Source organism: Leptonychotes weddellii, chromosome 7 (genome assembly GCF_054177405.1).
Source record: "Leptonychotes weddellii isolate Sample4059 chromosome 7, ASM5417740v2, whole genome shotgun sequence".
Classification (NCBI taxonomy): domain Eukaryota; kingdom Metazoa; phylum Chordata; class Mammalia; order Carnivora; family Phocidae; genus Leptonychotes; species Leptonychotes weddellii.
Genome location: NC_138375.1, coordinates 55,101,561 through 55,122,632, shown reverse-complemented (window position 1 = coordinate 55,122,632; position 21,072 = coordinate 55,101,561). Strand labels below are relative to the sequence as shown.

The 21,072-nt window shown below is 34.2% G+C and overlaps 1 protein-coding gene across 8 annotated transcripts in view; it reads right to left on the bottom strand.

The window, feature by feature from the left end:
• The window catches only part of RANBP17 (RAN binding protein 17), a 310,785-nt gene that overhangs the window by 227,742 nt on the left and 61,971 nt on the right, over nucleotides 1-21,072 (bottom strand). For all 8 annotated transcript variants that reach the window (XR_014146975.1, XM_081826302.1, XM_081826303.1 and 5 more), the window contains one exon: nucleotides 11,701-11,836. Coding sequence is in view for 7 of the 8 variants with exons in the window: in XM_081826302.1 (XP_081682428.1) it covers nucleotides 11,701-11,836 (136 nt within the window). In the remaining variant the exon portion in view is untranslated. The remainder of the gene's footprint in view (nucleotides 1-11,700; nucleotides 11,837-21,072) is intronic.

Sequence of the window (21,072 nt, the reverse complement as noted above, 5' to 3'; positions counted from 1 at the left end):
ATTAAAATTATACATATACATCATTTGAAAATCAAAGAGCAATAATGAAAAGCTGCCATCCTCTGACATACTCCTTTCTACTTCTGATTCTGATACTCAGTAAACCCACTTTCAACATTTTTAGCTATTTCTTTTACTATTTTCATGCATTCTTCTAAATAACATGCTGATCCAGCCATTTCTCTTGATTTCTGAACTTCAGACATTATCTTTTGACTCCCTAACATATTTATGACAATGTACCTATTACTCACAAATAAGCTACATAGTACTATGATTGGATTTCCTTTCTTGTACATTTAGTTTGATTCACTTTTCATTTGCCTAAATTTTCTATGCTTCTATATCATGAATCCACATCTGTAAACACCCTCAATTCCTCTCAATATGATCCAACATATTAGGCAATCTATCAGTTCCAGAAAGAAAGAAAGAAAGAAAACAAGAAAGAAAGAAAACAAGAAAGAAAGAGAAAGAAAGAAAGAGAGAGAGAGAGAAAGAAAGAGAGAAAGAAAGAAAGAAGAAAGAGAAAGAAAGAAAAGAAAAAGAAAAGGAAAGAAAGAAAAAGACAAGAAGCCCCAATGACCTCCCACCTGTCCTAATATTTCTCTGATAATTAGCAAAGCATCTTTTTGTGATTATTGGCCACTTAAATGTCATCTTTCGATGAGCTTGTTTAAATCTTTTCCCCATTTTAAAAGTGAGCTTTGTCTTTTTTTTTTTTTTGTAATAGCTGAAACACCTATTATATGATTCACACATTTAAAGTACACAATCAATGGTTTTTAGTATATTCAGATATTTGCAACCATCATCACAATCAATTCTAGAATATTTTCAACACCATAAAAAAAACCCTTACTAGGAAACCTATAATCTACTTTTGTTTCTACAGATTTGCCTATTCTGGAAATTTCATATCAACAAAATCACACAATATTTGTTCTTTGGCTCCTGGTTTCCTTCACTTGGCATAATCTTTTCTAGAATCACCTATGTTGTACCATGTATCAATATTTCATTCCTTTTTATTACTGAATAATATTCCATTTTGGGATATACCACTTTTTATTTATTCCTCAGTTGATGGGCTTTTGGATTTTCTTCTACTTCATGATATTAGGAATAATGCTTCTGTGAACAGTTGTGTAAAATTTTTATGTTGATGTGTGTTTTCATTTCCCTTCAGTATATACACTGGAGTTATTGGATCATATAGTACCTGTGTTTAACTTTTTGAAGAACTTCCAGACTGCTTTCCAAACTGGCTGTACCATTTTCACATGCTCACATTAGTGTATGAAGGTCTAATTTCTCCACATCCTCACCAATATTATTATCTGTATTTATGATTATATCCATCCTAGGGGCTGTGAAGTGGTATCTCGTTGTAATTAATGACATGAATTTTCCTGAATTACAGTGATTTAATTTCTCATGAATTATAGTGGTGTCAAACATCTTTTCATGCACCTGCTAGCCATCTGTGTGTCTTCTTTGGAGAAATGTCTATTCAAATCCTTTGTCCATTCTAAATTGGGTTACTTATTTTTTTATTATAGAGTTGTAAGAGCTCTTTATAAATTTTGATACAAGTCCCTTTCATATAAATGATCCGCATATATTTTCTACAAATCTGTGGGTTGTGTTTTCATTTTCTTGATGGTGTTATTTGAAGCACAAAAGTTTTTAATTTTAATGAAGTCCAATTTATTTCTTACTGTCTTTGGCTGCTTGTGCTTTCAGTGTTGTACTGAAGAAACCATGACCCAATCTGAAGTCATGAAGATTTACTTTTATGTTTCTTTCTAAGAATTTCATAGTTTTAACTCTTACATTTAAGTCTGGTTCATTTTGAATTAGGGTTCCAACCTCATTTTTTTGCATGTGGATATCCTGTTGTTCTAGCACCATTTGTTGAAAAGATTACTTTTTCTCCACTGGCTTGTCTTGGCATCCTTGTCAAAAATAAACTGCAAATGTGAGGGTTTATACCTGGACTCTCTCAATTCTATTTCGCTGACCTGTATGGCTATCCTTATGCAGTACCACACTGTCTCGATTACTGTTGCTTTGTAGTAAGTTGTGAAATTGGGAAGGGAATGTTCCTCTTTTTCAAGATAGTTTTGGCTATTCTTGGTCCTTTGAATTCTCATATGAATTTTATGATAAGCTTGCCAATTCCTGCAAACTAAGCTAAGATTCTTATAAAGATTGTGCTGAAGCTATAGATCAATCTGTGGAGTATTGCCATCTTAATAGTAAGTCTTCTTTTTTTTTTTTAAAGATTCATTTATTTATTTTAGAGAGAAAGCGGGGAGGGGCAGAGGGAGAGAGAGAGAAGCAGACTCCCTGCTGAGGGCTCAAGCATGACCCTGACACCAAGACCTGGGCCAAAAGAGTCGGATGCTCAACCAACTGAGCCACCCAGGTACCCCAATAGTAAGTCTTCTGATTCATGAACATGGGATATCTTTCCATTTATTAGGTTTTCTTTTATTTATTCCAACAATGCTTTGTAGTTTCCAGTTTATAAGTTCTGTACTTCTTTTGTTAAATTTATTCTTAAGTATTTAATTCTTTTTAATGCTATTGTAAATGAAATGTTTGATTAACAGGTTGTTTATTGCAAGTGTATAGAAACTCAAATGATTTTTTTATACTGATCATCTATTCTGCAAACCTACCAATTTTTAAAGTTAGTTCTAATAGCATTTTAGGTGATTCTTAAGATTTTCTATATTATTCAAGATCATGCCAGCTGTGAACAGGGATTGTTTTACTTCCTCTCTTCCAAACTAGGTGCCTTTATTTAATTTTTATTGTCTAATATCCCTGACCAGAACCTCTAGTACAATGTTTAATATAAGTAAAGAGACATCCTTGTCTTGCTCTTGATCAGAGGAAAGTATTTATAAGTCATTAGATTCAGTTAGCCTGTATTTTTTAAATTTTTTTTGTATCTATATTCATTAGAAATATTGGTGAGTACATTTTTTTTTTTTTGCAATTATATGGTCTTGGTATAAACTTGGTATAAACTGGCCTCACAGAATGAGTTGGAAAGTGTCCCCTCCTCTTCCACTTTTTGGAAGCATTTATAAAGAATTGGTATTTATTCTTTGAATGTCTGGTAGAAATCACTAGGGAATCTATCTGGGCCCAGGCTCTTCTTTGTGGGTAGTCTGATGACTAATTCAATCTCTTTAGTTGTCATACTTTTATTCAGATTTCTATATTCTCTTGTATAAAAGTTTCAGGAGTTTATATTTTTATGCAAACTTTTCCTTTCCATCTAAGTTATCTAACTTACTGGCATTCAAATGTTCATAATATTCCATGATAATCATCTTCATTTCTGTAAGGTCAATAGTAATGCCCTCTATTTCATGCCTGATTTTAGTACTCTCTTTTTTGTCAATGTAGCTAAAGGTATGTCAATTTCATTTTATTTTTTTTACAAAGAACCAAGTTTGGATTTCACTGACTTCTGCTATTGTTTTCAAATTTCTATTTCATTAATTTCTACTCTAATCTTTATTATATCCTTCCTTCTGCTTGCTTTAGGTTTAGTTTCTTCTTATTTTGCCAGTGTGTTAAGGTAGAAGGTTGGGCTATTTACCTAAGATATTTCTTTATTTTTAAAGTACGTGTTTATAGCTATAAATTTACCCCTAAATACTGCTTTAGCTAAATTTTGTAAGTTTTGTATGTTGTGTCATTTTCTTTCATCTGAAATTATTACCTAATTTCCCTTTTGATTTCTTCTTTGACTCATTGGTTATTTAGAAGTGTGTTGTTTAATTTCCACATACTTATAGGTTCCTCACATTTCGTTCTGTTATTGATTTCTATGCATTCCACAGTGATTAGAGAACATACTTTGTGCTATTTCAATTTTTCTAAACTTATCGAGTTTTGTTTTATGATTGAGCATATAGTCTGTTCTGGGCAATGTTCTGTGAGTACTTGATAAGAATGCATATTCTGGGGGCACCTGGGTGACTCAGTCAAGTGTCTGCCTTCGGCTCAGGTCATGATCCCAGGGTCTGGGATTGAGCCCCATGTCAGGCTCTCAGCTCAGTGGGGAGTTTGCTTCTCCCTCTACCTCTGCCTGCCGCTCCCCCTGCTTGTGCATGCTCTCTCTCTGTCAAATAAATAAAATCTTAGAAAAAAAAAGAATGCATATTCTGCTGTTGCTGGGTGTAGTGTTCTATAGTCGTCTACGGTCTAGTTGGTTTATAGTGTTGTTCCAGTCTACAACTTCCTTAAAGATCTTCTGCCTAGTTGTTCTATCCATTATTAAAACTAGGGCATTTAAGTCTTCAACTTGTATTGTTATTTCTGTCAGCTTTAGTTTCATATATTTTGGGCTTCTGCTGTTAGGTACATATATGTTTATAATTGCTATATCTTCCTCATGGGTTGACCCTTTTATCATTATAAAATGTTCCTGTTTATCCTTAGTGGCATTTTTTTGTTTTAAAGTCTACTTTGTTTGGTATTAGTATAGCCACTCCAGCTTTTTAATGGTTGCTGTCTATGTGATATATCTTTGGCCATCCTTTTACTTTCAATCTATTTGTATTCTTGAATTTAAAATGTGTGCTCTATACATAGATAGCATGTGCAACATTATTTTTTTAAAAATCCAATCTAATAATCTCTACTATTGGTTGGGTTACATAACCCAGTCTAAATTTAATGTTATTATTTACATTGTTAGATCTATGTCCCTCATTTCTGTCACTTTTTTTTCTCTAGCCTTCCTGTGCTGCTTCTACATTAAATGAATATGTTCTAGTGTAACATTTTAATAACTTTAATAATTTTTTTTACTATATATTTTTTAGTTACTTTCTGGGTAGTTTCCCTAGGACTCACCATATTCATCTTATCAGAATCTACCTCAGATTTATACTAACTTAATTCCAAAAGATAAAGAAATGTTATTCCTATATAGCTCTATTCCTTTTTCTCCCTTTTTGTAATATTATTGTTATTATATGATAAAATATATTACATCTTTATATATTATAAATCCAACAATAAATCATGATAATTATTTCTTCATTTAATTTTACATCTTTTAATGAAGTTGAGAGAAAGAGAGCAAAAACATATGTCTAAAGTGTCTGTTATATCAGCTTTCTTATTTACCATTTCTGGTTCTTTTTTATTGGTTCTTGTGGATTTGAGTTGCCATCTTGTGTCATTTCCTTAGCCCCCAACTTTGCTCCACTTATCTTCTTTATGCTGTTATTGGCAAATACAGTACATATTACATATGTTATATGCCATCAATACAGTGTATATGTGCATAAAATATGTAATTGCCTTATACAATTGCTTTTTAAATCAGTTAAAAGTACTATATTTTATAATTGCTTAATTACCTTCACTGACCATAATAAGGAGCTTATTTTATATATAATGAGTGTTGTGTTTTCATGTGGATTTATCTCAGGTCAATTGCTTTCAGCCTAAAGTACTTCCATTAGTATTTCTTAGAAGGCAGCTTTGAAAGCAATGAATTCTCTGTTTTTGTTTGCCTGGTAGTGTCTTTAATTTTCCAAGACAGTTTTGCTGGACATGGAATTATTGGTTACTGGTTCAGCACTTTGACCATGTCGTCCAACTATCTTCCTACCTCTACTGTTTCTAAAGACTAATCAGCTATTAATCTAATTGGTGTCCCCTTGCATGTAATGAGTAGTTTTCTTTTTCTTTAAAGTTTTTATTCAACACTTCCATACATCACCCAGTGCTCATCACAAGTGCATTCTTTAATCCCCATCACCTATTTAACCCATCCCCCCACCTTCCTCCCTTCTGGTAACTGATGATATTTTTTCTCTTGCTGCTATCAACATTTTCTCTTTCAGTATTTTTACTATGATATGTTTTTAATGTGGACCTTTGTTGTACTTCTTTGATGTGCAATGTTTTTCATCAAATGTGGTAAGTTTTAAGCCATTATTGCTCTATTTATTTATTTTTTAAAGATTTGTTTATTTGAGAGAGAATGCACACAAGGGAGTGGGGGAGGGGCAGAGAGAGAGGTGAGAGAGAATCTCAAGTAGATTCCCCACTGAGCATGAAGCCCATCTCAGGGCTTGATCTCAGAACTCAGAGATCACTATCTGAGCTGAAGGCAGATGCTTAAGACGTTATCCTCAAGTTTGTTAATTTTTTCTTCTGCCAGTTTAAATATACTGTTGAGGCCTTCTAGTGACCTTTTCATTTTTAATTACTGTACTTTTCAACTACAGAATTTCTATTTTTTTCTATTTTTAATAATTTCTATCTCTATTGAAATTCTCTAGTTGATGACATATTGTTATCATACCTTACTTTACTTAACAAATCTTAACAATATTGAGTCTTCCAATTCATAAATATGGTATATATCTATTTATTTAGGCCTCATTTCATTTCTTTCAACAATGTTTTACAGTTTTCACCTAGTCCAAGAGTATACGTATTTTCAACTTTCCAAGAATATTACTAAACTATTTTCCAAAAACATTTTACTGGTTTGGATTCCACTAGAAGTGTATAGGAGTGTTTCCTATTTTACTTCCTCACAAATACATGCTTTCATCAGACTTTTTAACTGTCTCCAGGTAACAGGTATGATATGGTATCTCACTATAGCTTTAATTTGCATTTCCCTAAGTCCATGAAAGGACGAATATTTTTTCATGTTGATTAGAAATTATGATTTCCTCTTTTGTAAATTGTTTATTCATCTCTTTGGCCCATTTTTCTATTAGGCTGTTTTTCTCTTATTGATTCACAGAAATTGTTTACATAACTGAATATTGATTCTCTTTAAGGTACATGTATAGGGTCTTATCCTATCTCTAGCTTGTCTTTTTATTTTGTTTATTGTGTATTTTGAGCTGCAGAAATTTTTATTTTTAATATGGGTAGAATTAATCAACCTTTGCATTTAGAGTTTGGGCTTTTTTATGCCTTAAAAAAAATCCTTCCTATCCCTAAATCATAATCTCCTGCTTTTCACACTAAGATTCACTGACTAACTTAGATTTGATTTTTGTATGCTGTGAAGTAATAATCCAAATTTTTACATAGATATAACCAAAAGTCTAGCATCCTTTATGTAATAGTCTGCCTTTTCCTTATTTATATACCATTTCAATGTATAAGTGGGGGTAAATTTTATTATTTTTCATTTGCCCATCTTCCTCTGTAATTACAAACTTAGTGGAGAGATGGACCATCCCATTTGCCATTTATCCCTGGTCTTAATATGCAGTAGTTACTTATTAATATTCATTGGATAGTAAGCAGGAATAGGCAAGAGGGAAAGAAGTGTAGCACACATAAAACAGGTCATATAGTAGAATGCAGTGTCAAAAGAAAAGGTTGCAAAGGTAGGAAAAACCTGACCATAATAAGGAGCTTATTTTATATATAATGAGAAGCCAATAAGAATTTCAAGCAGAGAAATTCCGCAAATTTTAAAGTCTGACAAAAATAAGTATTGAGACAACATACGGCAACACATACTGTGCTGGGAGAGGGAGAATAAACTATTCAAACACTTAGGAGGGCAACTTGATAATATCTTGTAAAGCTGAAGATATGTAGTCTACAGCCCGGCAATTCCACTCCCAGTATTTACCTTCAAGACACTCATACACATGAATGAGGGAAAAGTTATTAGAAGGTTTACTGCAGGATTTTCTATAATCTTTAAAACTGGAAACAATCTAACATATATTAACAGAAAAATGAGTATGTAATGGCACAGTAATATACTGTAATACCATTCAATATCTAAAATAAATTAGGACTATATGTATCACCATGGATAAATCTCAAAAATAATGTGGATCAAAAACAGCAAGTTTCTGCATACTAATTTTCTATAAAGTTAACAGTGCTATGTTTTGTTATAAATACATAGAAATGTGGGAATAGAAGAAAATCATGAATGAAAATAACACTAAATTTAGGATAATGGTTACTTTGGGGGCAGAATCAGAGCAACAACGGGCCATTAATGTTTCATTTAAAAATATACAGATCTGAAGCAAATATAGCAAAGCATTCAGATTTGACAAAGCTGTATGGTGGGTGTATGAGTGTTCCTTACATTATTCTCTCTGGTTTTCTACTGAAGGAAAGATGACTTTGGAGGCAGTATGGAAAATGAAGTGGGGAAAAGGCAAAAAAGGAAACAAAGAGGACAGTCAGAAGACTTTTGAAGTCCAGTGAGAAATGACAAGCAGTACCAATAAGGATAAAACCTAAGGGCCTGAGAAAAGAGTGAAGCTGAGAGATATTAAGAAAATAAAATCAGCAAGATTAGGTGACAGATCAGATATAACAAGTAAGAACAAAGTGGAAATTTTGGGTTCACAGTCATTCCTCCTCAAAACTGGACAATAGGTGGAATGGGTTTCCGGAGATTAAGTAAGACCTACTGAGACTGAAAGGCCTGTTCAATATTAAAGACCCAACAGGAGGCAATGCAGCAAAGTGATTAGCATCACAGGCTCTGTTATCAGGTGTCCTGGGTTCAAATCCAGATTCAACCATTTAAACACATTAATTAACCATTCCAAACCTCAGTTTCCAAATCTGTAAGAAGGGGTGGGCAGAGTGTTAATAAAAACAACTATTCCCACAGGTCTTTGTGAGATGAAATCAGATGCCTGTCAAATGCTATGTGAAATCCTGGACACAGACTATTTCTTCAATAAATGCCTACAGCTACAATTTATGACTCTTCTTTCTCATTTATAGCACATACTTCTATTTTATACATCACTTAGGATTCCTCAATGATTCCACCTGGGTTCCTGGAGCACTTATTATGCATATGTAAAAATTTCAAGATGCTTAGCAGGATACCTTCTTTAAACCTGCCAAATAATTTCACTAAAGTCAGCATCATTTTCCAACTCAAGAACGTAGCCTTTATCACATGAATGTATTATGCATGAGATCTAGGCCCAAATCCTATGGAATTCTACTAAGTATATACATACATTCAACCATTATCTAGTAGAAGGCATATGAGCAATATGCCGGGCACTTGGAAGTGATAATAAAAAAGGCAGAGACAGTCCTAACCCAAATTATAGTCAATATATGTTTTGCTAACAAACAATTACAATGCGGTGTAATAATGCTAAAATAGAGAACACAGAGAAAAAGGGAACTCTCCCAGAATTTAAGAAGGTCATCCTAAAGGATGGGGTATCTGATATGAAAGATAAAGTTGGGGAGTCAGCAGAGTAAGGCAGGTGGAAGTTTGATTTAAAATAAATAATGTTCTAGGCAGAGGAAACATTTTGTCCAAAGACCCAGAATCGGCAGAGAACACAAACTGTTGAAGGAGCTGAGAAAAGTTTAGTACACATAAAGTATGCAGTACAAGTATGGAGTATGGAGGACTGAAGCACGTAACTGGTGACATACGTAGAAAAAAGACTGGGAAGAACTTTGTAAGTCATGCTCTGTATGATTCAATTAAATGAGATAATGCTTAAGAGTGTTTAGTACAGTTCCTGATTAAAAAAGTAAGTGCACACTAAATATTTTTTGCCTACTAGTATCTAACACTCTCCCCTTTTTTCGCCACAATTTGGAATGTGACAATATACTCACCAAAAAAAAATATTTTCCATCTGGTCTTCCTTGGTTGGTTGCCAGAAAACTAGTGTATAGAGAACTTAATAAATGTCTCAGATGGTCTTTTGTTTCATTTGTAAAATGGGAACCATAATACCAACTTTGAAAAAGCAAAACAACAAAATAATACCAACTTTGCAGGATTACTGTAAGGACTAGGAGTGTGAAGATTTCCTAGAGGAGTGCCAGGGCACGTATCAAGGACCCCCCAAAAACCTCCTCGAGGCTCCTATAAAGGCAGATTGGCAGACAAGCCAGAGAAAAGGAAAGCAGAAAGCTCTGGCTTCCCTTTAGGACTGTGCAGTAGGAATGCCCTAGAAATAAAATCACTGTAGGACTAAACACTCTTTGAAAAAAACAGCATTTGATGCATACACCAAAAATGTTAAAATTATAATGAAAGAATCAACACCAGTCTGATGATATGTTCATTTTTTTCTTAATATGTAAGCTCTTTCAAAAAAGAAAAACTGACCTTGTATAATTCACTTTTTTCCACAATTACCTTGTATTAAAAGATATATAAATATGTCTGTATTTTTCTGTGACCTGTTTCTTGATATCTGAAACTCCCATATATATTTTTTCTTCTTTTTTTAATACGACAAATAAAAATTTTGGAAAAAAATTCCTAAATCCCATTGCTGTAAACAACTAGTGTCATTTTACATACATCTTTCCAAGTATTTTAAATACAGTTAATATGAAGGCTTTTCACTCCATGTTGCACTATTCTGATGTAAGACCCAGACCAAACAAATATTGGATTATAATGTTTGAAGAGTATTCACTTTTGTGAAAGCAAAATATCAAACTCTCTGAGTACATTTAAAATAAGACAATTTATCATAATTCGATTTATTCTCAACCTTCGAGTAACACAACTGGGATTTTAAAAAGAGGTACCCTGTATAAATTTCATATCATGTAATTTTTGTCTGACTCTAATTTGTCTTACTATCAAACTAAAACATTTATTTCTACTTACTCCTTTTTCTCCCTAATGGTCTCGTTCAATGGGACCTAAATTCTAAGAAAATTTTATTGAAATGGCAATAAAATATCACAATATATTTGACAAAGGAAGCATCAAGCTATATCACTTTCTGAAAAAGCAAAGATAAACTAAAGGATGATATTAACAAAATCAAACAAAAATTTTTCCCACTATTATACAACTATTACGAACAGAAAATCATAAACGTATTGAAGGTTATGCTAAATTTCCCATGGGGAAAAAAGCTCAGTTCAATATAAAAAGCTTATTCTAAATATTTCAAGTAAGAAATCCTTCAATGTTACTGATAGAAGCTATAAATCCAGAGGAGATAAGACTATCCTCAGGACTTCTTACAAAGAAGGCTTGGAAAGAGTTACTATTTCAGAAGAAGAAAACCTCATAGATCTTACTCAGTGTCACAAGTACTACTAAATATCCGGTTAGAGTTCACATAAATGCCCTTAATAATCCCTCATTATGTCTTAAGATCTATTCATCTAAATTTGTTGATGCTAAACTTTCAATCATCATACTACGAGTGTCCTCTATGTTAAGGTGATTTAACTGTGGCCTCTCAAAGACATGTCTAGCTCTCCTGGTCCTCATCAGTTATCATGTAAAAATGCCGAGCAATGAGCGAAAAATTTACTGGAAACCACATAAATAAGTGCCCCCAAAAATCCCAGAACTACTAAAAGAGTAAATCTTTTGTTTTAAACCTTGAAATAAATATAAGGCAAAATCTATTAAAGTGTTTAAAACAATCTTAATTATTTAATGACTAGCCACATAAAAAATATTCACTAACTCTGCCAATCAATCTTCAAAGAAAATGGTAAATCTAGGCATAAAACAAGCAAATTAATCTCACGTTGCCTTCAATGCCAATTAATCAATTGATTTCAATTGATCAATTAAATTTCTTAGGTAGAAATTACCTAAATATACCATTCAGCTTAAAGCTACTATATGTGAACATCTTTCCTCATTTTCGGTAACATTTTTTAAAAAAATCTCTAGTAAAAACCTACCTTTGAGGTTCTTTGAAGTTGATCGCCAACATACGTTTTACGAAACTGATCCAAGAACCACAGAATTGCAAGCTCTATTTTCTCATTAGAACACTGAGGCAATCCGGTATCCATTAAAGATATAAGCTGAAAAACTCTTTTCATGAAGGAGAAAAAAAGCTTCAGTAAAAGTTCTTGGAGAAACAACATTAAAACATTTATTGTCAATGTAATATAATATGTAATCACTGTAAAATGTCGAAAAATACAAAAGCTAATAAAGAAAATATTTTTAAAAACATCTGAAATCTTACTACTAAGAGAGTACTACGAGATACTACAATTTGGTCTAAGTCCCTAATTCCTTCTAGTCTTTTTCCTAAGACATACACATATGTGTACATACACAGAAACCTACAAGGACATACTTGTTATTTCATTAAAAATTTACATATAAATGCATATGACAGATACATATAAATATTATGCATATATATAAGTAAATACCTATAACTATATATAACATACATACAGATATAAATTAATATCTGTATATAAAATTTTGGTAAAAGAAAAATGATATTGAATGTGTAGTTTTGTATTTTACTTTTTCAATAAACCTTATGTTTTTATATAATTATATATTTGGGGGTCATATTTTCAATGAATAATAAAAATTTTATCTGGAATAATTTACAAGGTGATCTTAATAAAATCAAGTATTTTTAATACAAGTACACAACTATTATTACCAGATAATCATAAATTAACTGAAGGTTAAGTCAAATTTCCTAGAGAAAAAATGTAATTCAATATAATGAAAAGCTTAGTCTAGAGTTTTCAAAAGAGAAATCCTTGTATTACCTATTTTCATTAAAAGTTTCCAGTGGATGGCTGCCAAGTGCCTGATGTTAACAAAATCAGCTTATTAGAATCATCTTTTTTAAGGGCCAAGATGTAGGGGTTGTTGAGGACCAGCACCTTTGTCTTCTTTTTTCTAACTGCACAAAGGCAGCTATGTCTAGCCCCGACCTGCAAGCTTCCTTCCGTGCATGCACACAGGAACATACACATATGCTGTTAACAGTTTATATGTCCTTCCAGAGATTTTTTTAAATGTATATACAGGCAAATATGACTATATATTCTCCTCCCAACTCCTTTCAACATATGGAACATACTATACTTATGATTCCAAACCTAGCTTTTTCCATTTAACTATCTTACAGATCTTTCCATGTCAGCTATTAAGAACTTCCTCATTCTCTCTTGCAGCTGTTTAACATTTTATTACGTGAATATACCATTATATTTTCAAACATTCTCCTACACATGGGCATGGCTTAAAATTTTTTGCTGTTGCAACAATGCTGCAATTAACCATCTTGTACACATCATTTCACACATGTACATTATTATAACATACACTTCTAAAAGTAAAACCACTAGTTTAAAGAACATAAATTTGTATAATGTTGATACTATTAATAAATTGCTCTCCACAGAAATTGAAACAATTTATATTCTTATCATCAGTCTGTAAGTGTTTATATACACTCAGATAATTCAGATGATAAGAAACTCTAAAATTCACTGAAATCTGAAAAATGGCATCTCAGTGCAGTTTTATTTTGCATTCTCTCATGTATGTGAGGTTAAAATTTTTCCACGTTTTTAAGCATATATATGTCCTTGTCTGTGACATATTTGTCCACATCCTTTGCCAATTCTTCCTACTGGGTTGTCTTTTTATTGTTGATTTCTACAAATTCTTTATATATTAGAAAACGGAGTCCTTTGCCTTTGATTCAGCTGTAAATATTTTTCCTCAGTTTTCATTTGTCTCTTGACTTTGATTATGGTGTTTTTTAATGCTACAGAGAAGTTTTTGGTTTGCAAAATTTTCACTAATTTTTTTAAGATTTATTTATTTCTTTTAGAGAGAGAACACATGAGTGCGGGGTGGAGTGCAGAGGGAGAGAATCTTCAAGCAGACTCCTCGCTAAGTGCAGAGCCAGACTTGGGGCTCAAGCCCACCACCCACGAGATCATGATCTGAGCCGAAACCAAGAGTTAAATGCTTAACCGACTGAGCCACCCAGGCACCCCTTTCATCAATTTTTTAAATGGATTATGCGTACTAACAAGGTCTTAGCTAAATCTGAGGTATTTTTGTTTGTTTGTTTCTTTTTTTCTTTTCTTTTTTTTTTTTTACATTTACCTCTCTGATACATTTGAACTTATCTTGAACACATTTTGTGAGGTATGGATCAACATTTTTTCCCATTTTCCCCATTTTAGCCAGGTGCTTCAACACCATTTCTTTCTTATATAGTCTATCATTTGCTCACCATTTCAACTACATCCCTTATCATATACACTGGGTTCATTTACGCATTCAGATTACTTTACCAGACCTTGTGTTCTATTCCGGCGATCAGTCTCAATAAATATATCTTGATCAATTATCTTTTTCATATTATTTAATATTTTCCCAAAACATTATTTTTAATGGATATAAAATGTTAAAGACTATCTCAAAATTTAAGCATCTCATTCTGAATGTAAACTCAGATTTCAGGGAAATATAACTACTGCCCTCTTCCCTACTTCCAAAGAATTCTACGGTGTCTAGGTTATAGTGTATGAACTTCTTTTAAAAAGTTGGGACTTGTGGGGCACCTGGATGGCTAAGTCAGTTAAGCGTCTGACTGTTGGTTTCTGGGATAAGCTCAAGTTATGATCTTGGGGTCCTGGGACTGAGCCCCAAGTCAGGCTCTGAACTCAGAGGGATATCTGCTTTGTCCCTCTCCCTCCCCCTCTGCTCCTCCTTGCACTCCCTTTGTCAAATAAATAAATAACAATCCTTAAGAAATAATGGAAAAAAAAAGAAAGTTGGTACTTGTTGCCAAAGTATTATGAAATAATATGTTGAAAACCATTTTATGGTTATGATTTCCTATATTTATATTATTTAAAAGTAACTTTCATTTACCTAATATCTTTAATACCATTAAAATTTATGAAGGGAAACTTATTGAAGAACAAATTTAAGAATTAGATTACTGTAGCCAGGTTGCTAGGGTTTTTTTTTTCCTACGATGTGTCTGTTCTGTAATTTTGAGAGGAGTGACAAAGCTGACTTTCAGTCTGGGTATTTCCGAATTAGCAGATAGTTGGGAGTAATTTTTAGTTAAATAAATAGATATATGCATCTATGTCTAGATCCAGGTGATATTTCACATGACTTAAACAGACATACCTTATTTTTTTAATTCTTTACTGAGTGGGACCTCCCTTTTCCTATTCTAGCTCTTTGTTGATTCTATGTACTTGCTCCTTTACTTTTATTTCCTTTTTATAACATACATTCCAAAACCCTAGGAAGATGTGAAACCAGAAGACAGTTTGTTGGGATGCCTTTATAACTCAAGTGAAGCTGGTGATTTGCATTTGCCTAAGAGGAAATGGCATCCCAGCAGGAAAGCAGGGAAGCGTCCCCAGCAGGGTACAGGATCCATTTGTCAAAGAAGTTTTGGTAGCTGTACAAGAAGTTCAGCTGCAACAGCCTAACGTCCAAATAACCATGGCTTAAACAATATAGATATTTATTTCTCTCTCAGGCAAATATCCAAGACAGCGCTCTAGGACTAGCTAGTGCTCCATGGTGTGCCAGAGACTCAGGTGCCTTTCATCTTGTTGTTATACTTGCCTCCATTCACACAACCACTTTTCTGGTTGATGATGGGTACTTCAGATCCACCCATTTTGTCCACATGTCTTGTACATACCACATCTGCCTAGAACACAATCACTTAACCACACCTAGCTGCAAGAGAGTCTAGTAAATCTACTCTTTATTCAGGTGGCCACATGCCTGGCAAAAGAATCAGGTATTCTATGACTTCAGAAGCAGGGAGGCAGAGACACTGTACAGCTGGCAGTCTCTGCCACAGTGCCCTTCAAAGATCTGTGGCCACCTTGAAAAGTACTTAAGACCAAAGCTTGTATTGCATATCTAATATTCACTTTCAGTTTCAACTTATTAGCCTACATTTATTTTTTTCATTATGTTAAATTATTTTTGGTAAAGAGCACGGAGGGAATAAAAAGACAAATATATCATTAAATAATTTGGTCCAAGTATAAGCACACCATTTCAAATTCAAAGAAATGAATTTTGGATACTCAGTTGTTTATATTCCCCTACCTATCCAAATAAATGAGTATTCATTCAGTCAACAAATATCTGAGGGCCTACTATACGGCAGGTGTGCATTAGAAGTCCAGAATATAACAGTGAACAAGATATAGACATTCCCAGTCCTCCAGATATCTATAGTCTATACAGGGAAAGACATAAAACAAGCCATTAAAATAAAGAATGACAAGTGCTATAATAAACAATACAAAGAAATTAGTGAAGATTCATAATATTCTAGGATGGAACCGGGCAAAGAAAGAGTGTGTTGAGAGAAAGGAGAAAGCCTGTGTAGCTAACTAGAGAGGGAAGAAAAAGCATGGCTCATTTAAGAGCTGAAAAAAGTTCAATATGGCTATAAAGCAATCAGCAGCAGGAGATGAGGCTAATGAGACAGGCAGGAGCCAGATCATGAAGAACCTGATGAGCCATGTTGATTTTAATCCCAATAGCAATGGAAAGCATTGCAGAGTTTGAGCAAAGCACTGACATAATCAGATCTGTACTTCAGAAAGCCAGAGAGGAAGCAAGGTATCTATTTAAAACTGCAGCATGAACCCATATGAAAGATGATAGGAGCTAAAATGGGAGGGGAGATAGAAACAACTTGACTAACTGGCCTAACTAGAAGGTAGAACTGACAGGATTTGAAGATGAAGACTACATGGATGTTGGAGAGCGATAAAAGGAAAAGTTAAGGATTCCTTAACTCCTGGGATGCAGGCTTAGACAAATGAGTGGATGGTGATGAGACACGTGAAGAGAGTCAGGGCTGGAAGGAGAAGGAAGAGATGAGTTTAATTTTAGTTACTGAATTGAAGACACATGTGAAACAGAACATGTAAGTGAAACAGTTCAACATGTATTTGGAAGTCAGAAGACAAGAATTACTAAAGAGAGAATCACTGAGCAATTCTGAGAGCTCAGCTGAGGTAAAAATGATACCTTAATTGACAAATGGTACCTATATACAGAGGTTTACAATTTCTTTTATTATCACTCAACAAATAGGAGAAAACTCTGAATTCCTTCAGGATTAAGGTTTTGCCAGGCAGATGAGATAAAAATACAGCAGTGAACCAAGCAGATAAAGCTTATTCCTTCCCTTACTCTAGTGGAATGAACAAATAAACATCAAGAGGTAGTAAGTTCTATGAAAAAAATGAACTAGGATAAGGATGTTATTTTGGACCGGGAAGTCAGAGCAGAAAGAGACAGCTGTGTAGAGACCTGACTGAAGTGAAGGAGGACTATACAAACATTTAGAAGAAAGCATTCCTAGCAGAAGAGAAGTGCAAGCAAAGGCCCTAAAGGGAGAACATATTGGGAACACTCAAAGAACAGCAAGGAGGCCAGGAGCTGAATGAGAAAGGGTAGGAAACAAAGTCAGAGAGGTAGTACAGGAAGCTCTGAGCCATGACCAGGACCCCGGAATTTGTCTCAAGTGTGACAGGAAGCCACTGGAAGCTTATAAATAGAGAAGAGTAGAGTAACATGATCTCATGGGAAAGAAGTTGAAGTCATCCATAAGATAGCAGAGTTTGGGAAAGAGAACAAAACTCTGAGCTAGCTGTCAAAGGTTTCAATGAATGATGAGGGACGACAGGGAGATGAACAGGTCAGAGAAACAAGGAGAGATGGAGGGTGGTGTAAACAAAAGAAATAAGCCTGAAAGAAGCAGCCAGTCTACTAGCACGAGCAAACAGAAGGGATACAGGATGAATAAAACAAAATCTCTGGGTAAACTCTCAAGAGGTTTACATTCTGGTAATGATGAATGAAACTGAAATGACTACAAAATTATTTTTATTTAATTAGAATTGCATAGACTGAGCACAAATAAATTTATTTGCTAAGTTAAAAGACCATATTTAAATATGTTTAAGTAACATGTTTTAATTAAAATGATCATAATATTGGGAGCTTTTATGAATATTAAACTTTTCCTGATAAAATAGCATATAGGTTTTTGGCAGAAGCTTCACAATCTTCCAATTTGGTAGTGTTCTCCCAGGAGTTAGAAAGGTATCATATAACAACACACAGAAGGCAACAGTATTATGGTTCCAGTTACTTAGAACTTCTTCATATGAAATTGGTATTTTAAAATTCTACATAAAACATCATTCTTACTCAATTTAAAATCTCAATATCTTAAAACACATATTTATGTTTTTTCAATGCCCCACTTTGAATCTGCTTAGCCCTGTTTACATACCCACCAACCTCACCACTACCTCTCACCCCACCTCTGGCCTCAACTACTCGCCTTGTAGCTCCAGTAAAAATTCACAAAGTTCCTGCAGTTGTAAATCCTCACCCAGGGAGAAGAGAGGTCTATGACAGCTCCAGCCCCTACCTCCCAACTCAGCAGGACCAACAGAAGCTCTGCTTCCCCAATGGCACCTCAAAGAGGCCAGGGAACACAGCTACGAAGTATGAAAAAGTTAAACACCCCAGGAGTAGACTTCAGTAAGAAATGGGACACACTGATATGAGGAATTCTTAATCTCAGGAAACAAACTGAGGGTTGCTGGAGTGGTGGGGGGTGGGAGGGATGGGTGGCTGGGTGATAGACATTGGGGAGGGTATGTGCTATGGTGAGCGCTGTGAATTGTGTAAGACTGTTGAATCACAGACCTGTACCTCTGAAACAAATAATACATTATATGTTTAAGAAAAAAAAAAAAAGAAGAAAATAGCAGGAAGGGAAGAATGAAGGGGGGGAAATCGGAGGGGGAGACGAATCATGAGAGACGATGGACTCTGAGAAACAAACTGAGGGTTCTAGAGGATAGGGGGATGGAGGGATGGGTTAGCCTGGTGATGGGTATTACAGAGGGCACGTACTGAATGGAGCACTGGGTGTTATATGCAAACAATGAATCATGGAACACTACATCAAAAACTAATGATGTAATATATGGTGATTAACATAACATAATAATAATAAAAAAAAAGAAACAATACAAATGTCTATCAATAGGGAAATAAACTGTGCCATATTCATTCAATTGATATTGTATGACTTAAAATGAATGAATTAGATCTACATGTATAAAATTGATAAATTAAAAAAAATTTAATAAAAAAAAAGAAATGGGACGCAGAAGTAAGGAAATAGAAAAGTGGCTTGCCCATAGTTCCCCATCTTCCCACCATCATCATGGACTGTTTTCAAACACAGTGGTTCCATGTGGCCTCTGGGGAAAACTCCTGGCAGAAGCTTCACAATCTTCCAATTTGGTAGTGTTCTCCCAGGAGTTAGAAAGGTATCATATAACAACACACAGAAGGCAACAGTATTATGGTTCCAGTTACTTAGAACTTCTTCATATGAAATTGGTATAAAATTGATAAATTAAAAAATTTTTAATTCACACCAGGTGTGTGATGTACCACCTTATAGATGTAATTCTCAGTATTCATGGTAATTATGTTCTAAAAAGGCATTGTGAAAAGTGAATGAGTGAATACTGAACCACTGCGTTCCCAGAGGAGACACAGGGTTAGGTTCCTGAGGAACTCCGGTCACAATATTTTCATCAACCAATCAACACATAACTTTGTGTTATCTGTGTTTCTCTTTAAAGACATCTTATTTAGGGGTGCCTGGGTGGCTCAGTTGGTTGAGCGTCTGCCTTCAGCTCGGGTCATGGTCCCAGTGTCCTGGGATCGAACCCCGCATCGGGCTCCCTGCTCAGCAGGGAGTCTGCTTCTCCCTCTCCCTCTGCCTGCCTGTCTGCCTACTTGTGATCTCTCTGTCAAATAAATAAATAAAATCTTAAAATAAATAAATAAATAAAATAAAGACATCTTATTTAATATATTGTTGATTCATTAACATTGACTCATGGCCAAAAGCACAACAACTTGTGCCTGAACGAGGCAGACCTAATATATACATTCTCTCTGTAAGGGACTTTACAGCTTTGTTGTTGTGCTTAGGAACACTAGACAGCACTACAGCACTGTAACGGGGGCCACTGTAAAACAGCAAAACCACTTACAAAAAGCACAAAAATGTGAGCTATATGGCACACACAATGAAAAGGACACTTATTTACAGCATGAGAGTATGAAACAAGAAGGCAGAGTATCTGTTCAACCTCAGCTGGGAAAGTGGGTATCAGGCAACTCAAATTTTTCACCACCAAGCACATATCCAAAAATGACTGCAGTAGCACCATGACTATTGGCTTTGGGATTACAAATAAATTTTAGCAAGTACACAAATCTGCAAAAATGAAATCTGTGAATTAGGAGCACCGACTCTATTTGTTTTCTCTTATTCTCTCACTCTTCCTTTTCCTTCATTTTTTCTTCCTTGAAAATGCAGTGTTCTCCCCACCCCTCAATAAAGCCTTAGACCATAAACTTCACCTAACACTTTGTTTTCTAGGGAATGGCTAAAACACAAATCAAATCTTATTTAAAGTTAAATATGTTTGTTGCTTAAAGAAAAATTTAAAATTTTGTACTTGGCAAATACACACCTGCTTTTATTTATTTCCTTAGCAAATATACACCTGCTTTTGTTTATTTCCTGTTATATATTTCTCAGGAAAATAATGCCAGTGAGTATTTCTCTACTTGATGATGAAAACTTTCAAAAATCAAACTACAGCAAAAAAGTATACTTACTTTTCACTTTACTAAATTATGTAATGTTATATTAAAAGATGGCACAGAGGTAAATTATTCACTGTTTAAAATTAACGAAAGCATTCTAAGAATGCCCCCATTCATAAAGTTATTTGATACTAGAAATAAACCTTAGGAAAGCTAAAAATATTTACGTTCCATTCAGACTCAAGTTTCACTAAAACAAGGGCTAGTTTAAAGGTTAAAAAGAGTATGAAATGAAGAGAAAATTTCTATTCAGAATGGCAACAAATTTATTAAATACTCAGGGATATATTTAAGAATAGCAAAGAAGGAAAATGCCACCACTAGGTTTAATAATTTTAAGGACTTTGGTAGAGTGATAGTGCTATGTATTGGGTGGTGGCAAAATTGAGGTGACATATATCTGGTCAAAAAGCAATGGATAAAAAGGCATCCAAATCGGCAAAGAAGAAGTCAAACTCTCCCTCTTTGCAGATGATATGATACTTTATGTGGAAAACCCAAAAGACTCCACCCCAAAACTGCTAGAACTCATACAGGAATTCAGTCAAGTGGCAGGATAT